Source organism: Aptenodytes forsteri, unplaced genomic scaffold (genome assembly GCF_000699145.1).
Source record: "Aptenodytes forsteri isolate BGI_AS27 unplaced genomic scaffold, ASM69914v1 Scaffold231, whole genome shotgun sequence".
NCBI classification, from domain to species: Eukaryota; Metazoa; Chordata; class Aves; order Sphenisciformes; family Spheniscidae; genus Aptenodytes; species Aptenodytes forsteri.
Genome location: NW_008796046.1, coordinates 1,341,059 through 1,353,250, shown reverse-complemented (window position 1 = coordinate 1,353,250; position 12,192 = coordinate 1,341,059). Strand labels below are relative to the sequence as shown.

Below are 12,192 nucleotides of genomic sequence, written 5' to 3'. Positions count from 1 at the left end.
ATCCAGCTTGATTAAGCTTAAAAGAATTGAAAGACAACACATTGAGAAAGCTAATTTGGAAGCAGTCTTGTAGCAGAACCGGCTTTGATACAACCTTTGCTTCACTCACAGGCCTGAGAAGTGAAACTTTTTCCATCAGACCTTATGCTGTCAGTAACTCATATTGCATGACTTAACACTGTGTGAACCACACGCAATATAATGGAAGGTTTTTTTATCAGTGCAGATGAGTACGTCTAGAAATACAACAGCAACATATCAAATTAACTGCTTGAACACGTGCAGATTAGAAGTACGTCTTGGCCCGACTTACTCTTAACTTTTCCACTTCTCTGACATTTGGCTCCCTAAACTAATTAAAAGCATCCCAAACTGGGGTGAACCAACCTGCTGGTTTGAATTCAAGAGTCAGTCAAGAAGCCATGCAGATATGTTAACATGCGCCACACACAGCGCTGCAGCCCTTTGGCCCTGCACTTGCATGTCGGCTTTAGCGGTGCAGAAGCTATATGAGGATAAAGTCATTCATGGCTCTACATCCTTAAGGAATCCAGAAATATCCTGAAGATCCAACAAGGGCAGCTGCATTTTATGCTTGATACGCTCTTCAGTTGCTACAAGACTGCCTCATCCCCGTGAAAGATGACCTGTTTTTTTTATTATTCATACCTTTTCACTTCCCACATGGGCTACAGCAATGAAATGAAACTGGCCTTTAAGTTTTGGGCACCCAGAGACTTACAGCTAGTTTCAAGCGCTGCAGCACCTCTGTGATATAAGAGGTCGGGTGCACTCAGGCTTTGTTTCCAGATCAAGTCTGATGCCAGCAGATCTTCACAACCCTGGCTCTGAACAGCTACTTCTAGAACCCCTACCTAAATTAAACATCAAGACAAAAAGCAGACTAATAATTACAATCTTTTGGCATGAAGTTCTCAAAAATGATGAAGCTGAGCTCCAGAAGAAGACAATTTTGAGGTATGACACTACATCACAGAGATAGTTTCCAAGAAACTACTTCAGGATCAGACCTATCACTTTTAGCTGCAAACACAGCATACAATTTTGATCCTGTTTTCTATGAGGGCACAGTAGCGCAGACAGACCGACCTATTTCCTATGTTTAGTGACAACAGAAGGTGTTCAGACAGGACAAGAAGTAGCATAATTTAGAAAGCCATGGCAGCACGCTCCATTTTACTCCTCCTTATGCCATTTCATACGACTGTTTGGTTCCTGAGGTACATCAAAGTCATAAAACATAACCACAAAGATGTCAGATGCCTTTGAATGCAGAGGCCCAAGACTGCATCGCAGCTGTTTGCGTACCCTTCGGCCTGTTGGTGTCTCTATTTGTCAAGCAGAGTGGAAGAAAAGACCTTAAATCTTTCTATAAACTATAAAATGCCAAGGAAACCTTTACAGTAGTTTACTGTTATCTCAGATCAGCAAATGCCAAAAATTCCTGCAAAAAATACACCAGACTAGACCAGGCTTCTTCCATGACTGTCTAGGGCCTGTTTGGGGTTTTTAATTTTATTTTATTTTTAAACTTAATGTTATGAAGGTCAAAAAATATATATAAAGTGGCAACAAGTTCAATATTTAAACATACAACAGAAGGAAAAAAAAAAGAACACTTCTTTGAGATGAGACAACTCTGAAATGCCTGTAGGTACTCCAGTAGCTATGCTTGAAAACTATGGTTTTTGTCTTTTAAATACAAGACCTTTTTAGATCCTGTATTCTACCCCCTCATTTATTTTCCCCTAACCTGAAATATGACTTTGAGGTGGTTACTTTCTTACTACTGCTAGTTTTCTAATCCTCCCTTAACACATTGTGGTGGGAAGAAGGCGTAGCAGGACACAGAACAAGACTGCATGTACTATTTGAGTTCTCTTTACTATCGCTACAGAGAAACAATGTTAGCAAAACTAGGTCTTGAAACCATTCTCATTTCCAAATTACCTAGCAGGGACGTAAGAGTTCTTGAAAATCTTTTAAAAGACACAATATGAATGAGAATGCAAAAATACAACAGAAATAATTCCTCTGAATGTGCATTTCACTTGTCCAGACACACATAGGGTACCAGAAAGGTCATTAAACTCCAAAGAACGTTATTTTTCTTAGGGGAGTTTACATATTTCCAAGCTGTCTAATGTGATTTAGGGAAGTGATCGTGCCCCTGTACTCGGCCCTGGTGAGGCCGCACCTCGAATACTGTGTTCAGTTTTGGGCCCCTCACTCCAAGAAGGACGTTGAGGTGCTGGAGCGTGTCCAGAGAAGGGCAACGAGGCTGGTGAGGGGTCTGGAGAACAAGTCTGATGAGGAGCGGCTGAGGGAACTGGGGTTGTTTAGCCTGGAGAAGAGGAGGCTGAGGGGAGACCTCATCGCTCTCTACAACCACCTGAAAGGAGGTTGTAGCGAGGTGGGGTCGGTCTCTTCTCCCAAGTAACAAGCGATAGGACGAGACGAAATGGCCTCAAGTTGCGCCAGGGGAGGTTTAGATTGGACGTGAGGAAAAATTTCTGTACTGAAAGAGTGGTGAAACATTGGAAGAGGCTGCCCAGGGAAGTGGTGGAGTCCCCATCCCTGGAGGTATTTAAAAGACGTGTAGATGAGGCGCTGAGGGACATGGTTTAGTGGGCCTGGTGGTGTTGGGTTGACGGTTGGACTCGATGATCTTAGAGGTCTTTTCCAACCTTAATGATTCTATGATTCTATCATTCTATGATTTGATTAAACGAGTATTCTATTCTTAAATATCCAACTGGCAGGTTGTAGAAGTGTCATATGAAGTTTCAATTATAAAAAGTAGCAACCGAGCATAGCTTTGAGTCAACAGAGATGCCAGAAGACTCCCAAACAGATGGCATAAGTGTGCTTTGCTATACTCACTCTAAAACTAACAAGGAGACAGATATGGTTTCAAAAGATTCAGTAGCTTCCAGCCAGCAAAATACAGGCATTTACTTTGCGAGATGTTTAGCTTGTATCGGCATTGAAAGAAAAGAACTGAAGTGAAGACTATATAAAAAAAAAAATACTACGACAATAGCAGCAACACCAACCCAGGCGATTTCTCAAAGTGTGTCTCATTCCAGACATAACAATCCTTATTTTGCTCTAAACTGGAAGCTATTCTTCATGAAAAATCTGGGAGCAGGCTAACAGAAGCATTGAATGCAGGGCTTGACAGACAGCGTCAGAACATATCATAAGAATGCTGAGATTAAATGATTTACTATGTTTATGAGAACACGATGAAGTGCTAGGCTTCAGCTCCGCGAGAACAGTGCCAAAGAATTTAGGTGGTTTATTCAGCAAACATGTTTGTCACTGGAGAGAGGAACGTGCTGCTGTCCCAAGTAGCTTAAATTTGGGAGTTATATATCCATCATTTGCTTTGAAATCTTTCAGACTCCAGAACTTTTGAGGAATGGTACTCTCTCTTCCTACCTATTCGATGCACTCTGAAGATGTTGAAAGGGACCACTGAAGAAGTGCATGAATGAGATATTTAGTGAAAACCGTATTCTTGCCTTAACTTGGTGGTTCAGAAAGTCATAAAAGTAGATTTATGGAAGAAAACTTACAGCCTTTTAGTAGTACCAAAACTATTTTATGCAGTACAAGAAGGGAACAGTTATTCAATAGATTGTAAACACGAACATCTCTACAATTACAAAGCTGACCATATATTGTATGCTACTGGCAGGTATTCTATACCTCATTCTACCGTCAGTATTGCGGCCAGACAAGTGCTAAGTTCTCACCACAGCCTCCTACTTCTTTTGTACGCTCTTAAGTTCCAATATAACAGTAATTGCAGCAGACAAAATTGAATACTTCTACAAGAACCTTGAGATTTAGGTGACCTGGATGATCCAAGTAAACAAATCTGAAGCAGATAAAGTATTTCCCAAACATAACTTACATTCTGAAAGCGCTCAAAATATTTAACCAGCTTACTATAAAGGCTTTAAAAAGCTGGTAAAGAAACTTGAAAGTGAAGTAACACATTTATACAGTATAACACTAAAAAACAAACACATGTACTTATGAAATTGCTCTCGAGTGAAAACATCAGCTATTCCCCCAATGCACGATTTTTAGAAGCTCTTAATATGAATCTTCTCTGCAGGGCAACCCTGCAGTCAAAAAAAAAAGTACGAAGCCAAGTAAAACGTTTAACCTAGTCAATAATCATGATGCTATGTGTTATAGTAAAGACTGAGTATAGAGGAAACCTCACTGTAATTACTGAACAGTTTATGTTGGAGTTTGAAAAGCTGCTAAAGGACAGGTGACTGAAATAAAGAAATTTAATAATGCATGTTAATTGCTATGTTCAATTCAGTTAGGACCAGGTGAGAAACATGAGCTATTAGTTTAGAAAGAAAACTGCAAGTTAAGACATTTGAGGTTTTCTATAGCAACTGAAGTCCTTTGAGAGTCAGTAGGATTGACTCTCCAATAGCCGGGAAGAGAAGATCTCAGGCAGGAGCTAATCCTGCAAAGATCTTGCAGAACACAGGTAAATGGCCCAACAGGGATTCATACACTTAGCTAAACTTTCTCCTTTTCAGAAATCTATTGTGAAAGAAAGGATTAAGTCATGAGGGTTTGGAAGGCTACAGCCTGAAGGACTAAACCTTCCAATCTGTCTCAGACAACAGGAAATTGGTTTAATCTTTATACACCCACACACAGGCAGCTCTGCTCCTCAGAAATTTGTTTTCCAGATATAAATGTTCTAGTTTGCTACCCTTCTGAAAGTGATGTACAGGAAGGAGTATGATCATATACTTGGAGAACTAAACTGAAGCAAAACAGATTAATGTTCTATGAAGTTACCCAGGAACTGTTTGGACAAATTATTAAAATGGTATCAAAGATAATTTGCAAGACATAATTGTACAGTCATATTTTATTGTGGCAAAACAGGAAGACCTCAGTGAGGTCTTAACTCTTAAGGCAAGTTACCTCTGCTGTCCTGCCAAAAGTCACTGAGCTTCAAAGAGAAATCAGACACTTCCAAGCATCCCAATATCATCAACTATGCACAATAAGACCCTTCCACCTTGATTTGGACTATTAGGAATTAGTGTTAAAATGTTATAATACTTTGATTGCATACTTCCAAAGAGAAGAGGGGGGTTTTTTACAGGCTTCCTGTCAATAGAGACAGCTACTTTCCACAAATACATTTCTCTTCTTTGCCATTTTCTTTGCTCTCTTTTCAAACCCTGCATTTGGAGAAACAAAGTTACTGGTGCTGCAAGCCTGACTTTGCAGCCACCCATACACGCGCAGGATCAGAGCAGAGCGGCTGGCCTCCCACAGCTGGTCAGTGTCGCATTCCTTTGAGTTCTGTGGTTGCAGGCTACAAAGTGAAGCTTAACCAGTAATTGCCACCATTTTCATATTAGAGCACGCAGGTGCAAAGACAGCGGGAAAACAGGCAAAGCGCCAAAATGCAGGCGAAGGCATTCAGAAAGTAGATTTAAGGACAGCAAGATAGTTTCCTAATAACACAACAAAAGTGTAGCTGCATGTTGAAAGACAATGATTACAGAACAGATGAAAAACTCTTCATTGAATATTAACTTGATTCACAGTAGATAAGTTTACAGCGCTCTGTCAATTGGTTAAAATCCTCTGCGTTAAAGCAAGCTATTTATTTTGTCACATTCATCAGCCACTACTACAACACTGGCAGTAACTCCTCAGTGAAGGTACGCTTGCTATCTGCAGTCTATTCCCAGAGCCAGCAGCAAAACACGAAAGGCAAGTTTTCCCAATCAGCAGCCGAAACTTACCTAGAAGACACACTATTTAAATTTTTCTATCATTATTAGAAGCCTAATCAATGGTATGTGCCTGCCAACAGGCCTAGAATGACAAAGCTGGACTAGCTACTCTGTTAGATCACAGAATTCCAACATGAGAAACTCAAACAACTGTCCCATGGCTACTGAAAGGAGTAACAAATAACTTCAAACTCTCTGTCACTTCAGACTACTCAAAACCGTTCAAGGTTTCTTCTGTTGCTTTGAAGAAAGTACATAAGCACATTTACGACATACTTACTCTCGTTCTTTCTCCGTCAGTTTGTCATTGATATTATCTTTGATTGTAGACCGGGAGCCCTTGTGAATTATAGGATACCTGAGTGGCACTTGTAAGAAGTAGGATATCATTGAAACCAAGTGAGCGGTGTAGCCCAGGGCAACAGCAATGCTTCCGTCATCTTTTGCTGTCAACAACAAAAAGATTCCATTATTTCATCGATTGGATCTCACTGCAGGCTCAGCACAAGTTCATCCTTATTGCTTAGGGAATGATACAACTAATGAAGCTACCAGAAGTTATAACTTCAGAATAGATGCAAGTCTGAAACAAATTTAGACTGCTTTACGATTGTTTGCAGTTCACTATTTGCCTCTTTCATTAAAGGGCAATGTAAAATGGGTGATGGCTTGTTCTCCTTCCAATTTTACACTTTCAAAGCTAAAAGTTAACTCTTCTCAACATTTGGCTGGGTGGGGGAGGGTAAAGAAGAGATGGAAAAGTGAAGCAAAATTCCCAAGACAAAATTCAAGTCTTAAACTTTCTGCATCTCTCTAGATGAGGCTGACATGTATGACCGGGGTCAGGGAAAAGCCGCATTCCTCCGTAACTTTATTCATTAGCGAGATCAGTTGGAGATACACCGACCCCGGGGTATGAACTCTGTTCTCTGCCAATAACTGGAAGAACTTAGATTAACCCGTTGTTTTAAAGTATCATTTTCAATTTGACATTTAAGGTTTCAACCTTAAAGCTCCACCTCCCCGGAATACACACAGGTCTTGTGATTCAAATTGCGTCCTTTAGCCACATAAGGGCTTGTTCCTTTCCATTTTCTCTATTTTTCTTCTTTGTAAGTGAACACACCAATACAAACAACATGACAGTCATCCCTTCTGAGGCACAAGGGAGTCCCGTGAAATCAGCTGAACAGAGGACCTTCTAAGAAAGCTTATAATGATGTTCAAAGACAACTATGAAATCATACTGAGCTCTACTAGAACACAACACGGTATATGGATTTAAAAGTTACACCCCTTTCAAAAAGGATTTTGTAAAAAGTGTTCAACATTTGCAGCAAAACCGGCTTTTTAGGGAATAAAATTTTCTTGATCCTTCAGATGCTTGATTTTTTAAAAATATTATTGTCTACAAAGAGTCTGATATAAGATACATGTCCGACAGATGGTTTTCACTTAACTGCATATTTCACTGAGTTTAATGCTTAATAGTTCTTCCTTGTAATACAATATTTATAGACTTTGATAAAGAATTTTTTTTATAAGGATTTAATACCAGTAAACTGAAAATGGGCCAAGAGATGCATGCCATTGATTTCTCAAGAATTACCAAACCGAGTTCATTACCACATTTAGTGCAATCAGGAAAACAAAGCAATAGACTGATTTTTGTCATACTGACAAATTAGTTTGGTTTAAAGTTTATTCCTCCATTATTCTATCATCCAATATACATGTTGTTAGCACAAATTAATACCTATGGGGTAGCTTTAAAGAGTTAGACAACTGATTGAGGTTTTTCCCCAAGAAACCACATGCCTTGCAGAGTGAGCAAGCACTGGGAGCAAGAAGTTCTCGAGGGGATTTTAATGAAGTTCCAATTCATGTCAAACATTTGTAGATGAATGCATGCAGTTATCTGCACGACTGTTATACAGACAGGCATATTATATATTTGCTTCTGCAATAGGATGACTGTAGACAGTTAAAGTAGAAGCTGACTTGTAAAATACTCCATACTGTCAGGCAGCTTTAAAGTCTTACTTATGCAAGATATTTATTTGGTAAGTTCGCCAGCAACTACAGCAAACTGAAAGGGGATTCATGCATGTTGCCCCATCATGATTTATGGACTGAAAGTAGCCGCAATGGAATTTCAGGTCAGACAAAATATTTTCCAGAATATTTTGCAGAATCACTGCATTTGGAAGGCATCTCTGGAAATCGCGTAGTCCTAGCTCCCTGCTCAGAGCAGGGTCAGCTACAGCAGGTCGCCCAGGACTGTGCCCAGTTGGGTTTTGAGCATCCCCAAGGATGGAGACTCCACAGCCTCTCTGGGTAACCTGTTGCAGCATTTCAGTATCGAGTTTTAGAATACAGAGGTACTTTTCTAAGAATCAAGAGTAACTTCCTTTGTGCTAGCTAGGAAGTAGGAATAAATAAATAATGCGTAAGTTTTCTTCTAGTCTAGACCTTTCCAGTCAGAAATTTGGATCCTAAGCCATTGCTATCAGTTTACTTAATTTTATGAAGTTTAGAAGCAGTGTCAACTGTAACAACTAAATTAAGAATATCCAGCTACCTTGAAAGTCTTCAGAATTAGGAAGCTTGACTCCACAAACAAAGTAATCCTTTTGATCATTCTGCAAGTTTAAAATCAACAATGGAAAGTGAGAAGGGAACAATAACATCCAGAAAACAGAAACCTGCACAAAATCTGATGACAACAAAGCATTTTTGTAAAGAAAAAACTAAATATCCAATGAAACCCAGAGTGACTTTGACTTGTTTTAGTCCACACATCATATAATTCAGAAATAAACGCAACTTTTTTTAAAGAAGGAAGAGCTTCATCTTAATTCATTATATAAAAGGTTTTGGAGCTCAGTATTTTGACATCTGTTTATGTGCACTCCGTTAAAGTTCAGCTAGCCTACTGTCAGGGTTACTTTATATAATTGTAAACAAAATGGAAAGTATCCATTAAATTACAGCTACAGCTATTCTACTTTTATAGTGGAGACTATTTGAGAGATGCTGGCATAAATCCTCTCCCCATGAGGTTTGCAATCTAAGGACCAAATCCAAGAAAAAGCTGGAAAAAACAGCATGAATGAAGAGCAAGTTTCATCACAAATAAAACAAGATATTTGCTCGCAGTGTAATAAACAGGAAGTTCGTTTCAAATCAAGCAGATTTTCAGAATGTTAAACACATACCAGATCAATAGGGTAGATATAGGATAGCTCCGACAGCAATTGCTTGCATCGAATAGTCTGCTGGGCATTTGTCTTCAAAAACAGTTCTCTTTGGGGAAAGAGATCCCAAAACCATCAGTATCTTCAAAAGCTTTAAGTAAAGGTATCAAGCCCTTGTATCTTTTCTGCATCTTCCCAAGTATCACCTCCCCTCCCCCAAAAAGCTAGGTAATTCCACAAAAAAAAAATACGACAGAAGACAAAGCTAACTTTTCGTTTTCAGTTGTACCTTATGTTATCGGCATATTTTGACTATGACAATTGAGTATTACAAAGCTGTGTTACTCTAAAGCAGAGCTAAAAGTCCTATCATAGTCTACACATGCAACCAAGCATCTGTTTTCTTCTCTTCTAGACTTGCCACTGTTAATTATCACTTTAGATATCTACAAATCGTAGCAGAGATGTCTCAACAGAAGTTTTGGGGCTACTTTAGGAAGAATTTGGTGCCAGGAGTCCTCCCACTTCAAATGGCCTACTCTCAAGCCTGTATTTCCTTTCCAACTGCAGAAAGAGCATAGGTCCTTTTACCTCTTCGCAGTGCATTCCTTTCTTAATTCATGCAGGGATTCGTTATGCTCTTGAAGTTTCTGGTATTCAGTCTCAAATGCATTTTCTAAACAACATGAGGAATCGGGGGAAAAAAATTAGTATCAAAGATTTTCTTAGTTATCTGAAGCTTTAAAAGTAGATACTGACACAAATGCCGGCAGTAATCCTCCACTTACTCCCAAGATGCCCATTTTCCATGTTATGCTGCCAAACTGGGGAATGACAGCGCAGGAGGAACACGTGTCTTCATGCACTATACACCATTCACCAGCCAAATACAACCAACAAAACCTCAATTCTCCTTTAACACCTGTTCCCCTCACGTCCACAGTAATTCAGTTAAAGCATCTCAATGTTTGCATAACCAGAATTAAGTAAAAGGCCAAACCCTCATTTTTAGTAGTGACTAATTATTTTAGACTCAACTAGGTATTAAAAAAAAAAAAAAAGAAAAAAGTCCTGCAACAAGATCAAACATCTGTGTAGCTCGGCCTCTGGTGAGCTCCAGAGAGACAGTGATAGAGGATTTTACTATAGGACACTTTCCCAGTAAAACAAAATACCAAGACAACTGAGCATTTCACCTTTCACTTATGTAATAAGCTAGTAAGAGGGATTTTTGTCTTCTGACACTTAAAATGAGATCCTCATCACAGGTACAACAACATCCCTCATGACATTATAACGTGCCTGCATCAAGGCACTGTTTACTGCATTACAGCGCAGCTCTTCCGATTTTCTCATAAAATTTTAATTAAGCACAGATTTAAGGTTGCTTTAGAGAGGTGTCACAGTAAGAAGTTATTTAGAGGCAGGATACCAGAAACTGCTGTCCAGAATTCAGTATAACACAGATGGTGAAGAGATTATATCTGGCTGCAAACTTCAGATAAAGAAAAGCACAAACATTAGAGCCAGACCAAAAACCAAAACACCACCTTCATTTTGGTCAACTACTCTTCTGATCAGCAGATTATGAATATCTGCAATAGAAGTAGTAACGATTCTACACTTACCTCTGTCATGCAAAGTATTCTTCTCCTTATGCAACAAGGCTACTTCTTGACCAAGGGCCTTCTTCTGCCTCTCCAGTTCATTACGTAGCACCAGGATCTTCAACTGTAAACATTCACTCTCCTTTTTCTATTGGAAGAAAAATAGATTTAGAAAAAAAAATAGTTAAGAGTTGTTCTGCACACAAGCAGTTCCATAAAAGGGGTGATAGGAGGGAAGGGAAAAGGTCTGGCAGACATCAGTCTTGTCCTAACAGCTGAGCTCATAGATTATGACAGGCAATAGATTACCAGAGACCCTAATCGTTTTGCTGCTTTGGAAGGAGAGAAGCTCAGCTGTGTCCCACAGTGCTTTTTCCTCCTGTGGGACGCATCTCCTCTCCTGTGCTCAGTGATGCAACCTGGCCCAGGGCAGAAATTAAGAGAGGAAGAAGAGGTGGGAGGAAGCTTCTGCAGGACAAGTACATAGAGACTAATAGCAGAGCGCTAGCAGCACGATGAGCATTCATTCCCTGGCAAAGGGTTTGGCAACAAGAGGGAAGATGAGCAATGAGGAGTCTATACTACATTGAGGCAGGGGGCTGGAAAAAGGTTGGAAAGGTGTGAGCTGCACTATTAAATCCAATTCCCAGCTTCAGGGTGATGAGAAAAAAAAAGGATACAAAAGGAAAGAACACATAGCGGGGAGCAGATTACATCATTACACACAATTATATTTGAAGGATCCCTTCTTTAAAAGTTTTAGTATCTGTCCTGTACCTACTCTGAATCTATTCCTGTGTTTGAAAAGAATCAGTTTTTTCCTTTGATGGACTGTCTCCACTAAGAAATTGTGCTGCCATGCGTGTACTGAAGCAGAAGTTTCTATTATAAGTGGGGGGGGGTTATGTTTTAAAGAAGGAACATCTACCATGTTTAATAGATACTTGCTGAGAATAACTGAAGAGAGACTCAAAACGGAAAAGAGAAGTTGCACCCCTTCAGTCCAGTCATACCCCTGACAGAGTTCAAAACCTGAAGGGGTAGTCAGGCATACTTGTGAGCAAGTCTTGTGTGAGTACTACCAGATACCGTCACTTTGTATATCTCAGCCAGCTTTCACTTTTTCAAGCAGTTAATGGAGATAACGCTACTTCCACACTAGCCGCCTGAAAAAAAGTCAGCTCTTGCTGAACTCTTCCCTCCACTTCATATTTGCTTCAATTACACGTGTATGCTCAGCCTTCTGGTTCAAGACTCCAGCAGGAAACATGACTCAGTATTAAGGAATGAAACTATAGTTCACACACTTATAAAGGGGAATGGAAGCCCAACAAGAGTTTCCACTATTAAACAAAGAAAAAGAAAAATAGGTAATTGTCCTGGTTTCGGCAGGGATAGAGTTAATTTCCTTTCCAGTAGCTGGTACAGTGTTTTGGATTTAGGATGAGAACAAAGTTGATAACGCACCGATGTTTTAGTTGTTGCTAGGTAATGCTTACACTAGCCAAGGACTTTTCAGCTTCCCATGCTCTACCGACTGAGAAGGCTGGAGGGGCACAAGAAGCTGGG

The 12,192-nt window shown here is 39.7% G+C and overlaps 1 protein-coding gene across 1 annotated transcript in view; it reads right to left on the bottom strand.

Moving 5' to 3' along the window:
* Positions 1-12,192, bottom strand: part of UVRAG (UV radiation resistance associated) — a 102,354-nt gene that overhangs the window by 44,313 nt on the left and 45,849 nt on the right. Inside the window, exons 8-12 of the mRNA XM_009286117.2 lie at positions 10,645-10,771; positions 9,608-9,692; positions 9,038-9,125; positions 8,401-8,461; positions 6,100-6,265 (exon numbers count right to left, since the gene is read on the bottom strand). Of these exons, the coding sequence (XP_009284392.1) occupies positions 6,100-6,265; positions 8,401-8,461; positions 9,038-9,125; positions 9,608-9,692; positions 10,645-10,771 (527 nt within the window). The remainder of the gene's footprint in view (positions 1-6,099; positions 6,266-8,400; positions 8,462-9,037; positions 9,126-9,607; positions 9,693-10,644; positions 10,772-12,192) is intronic.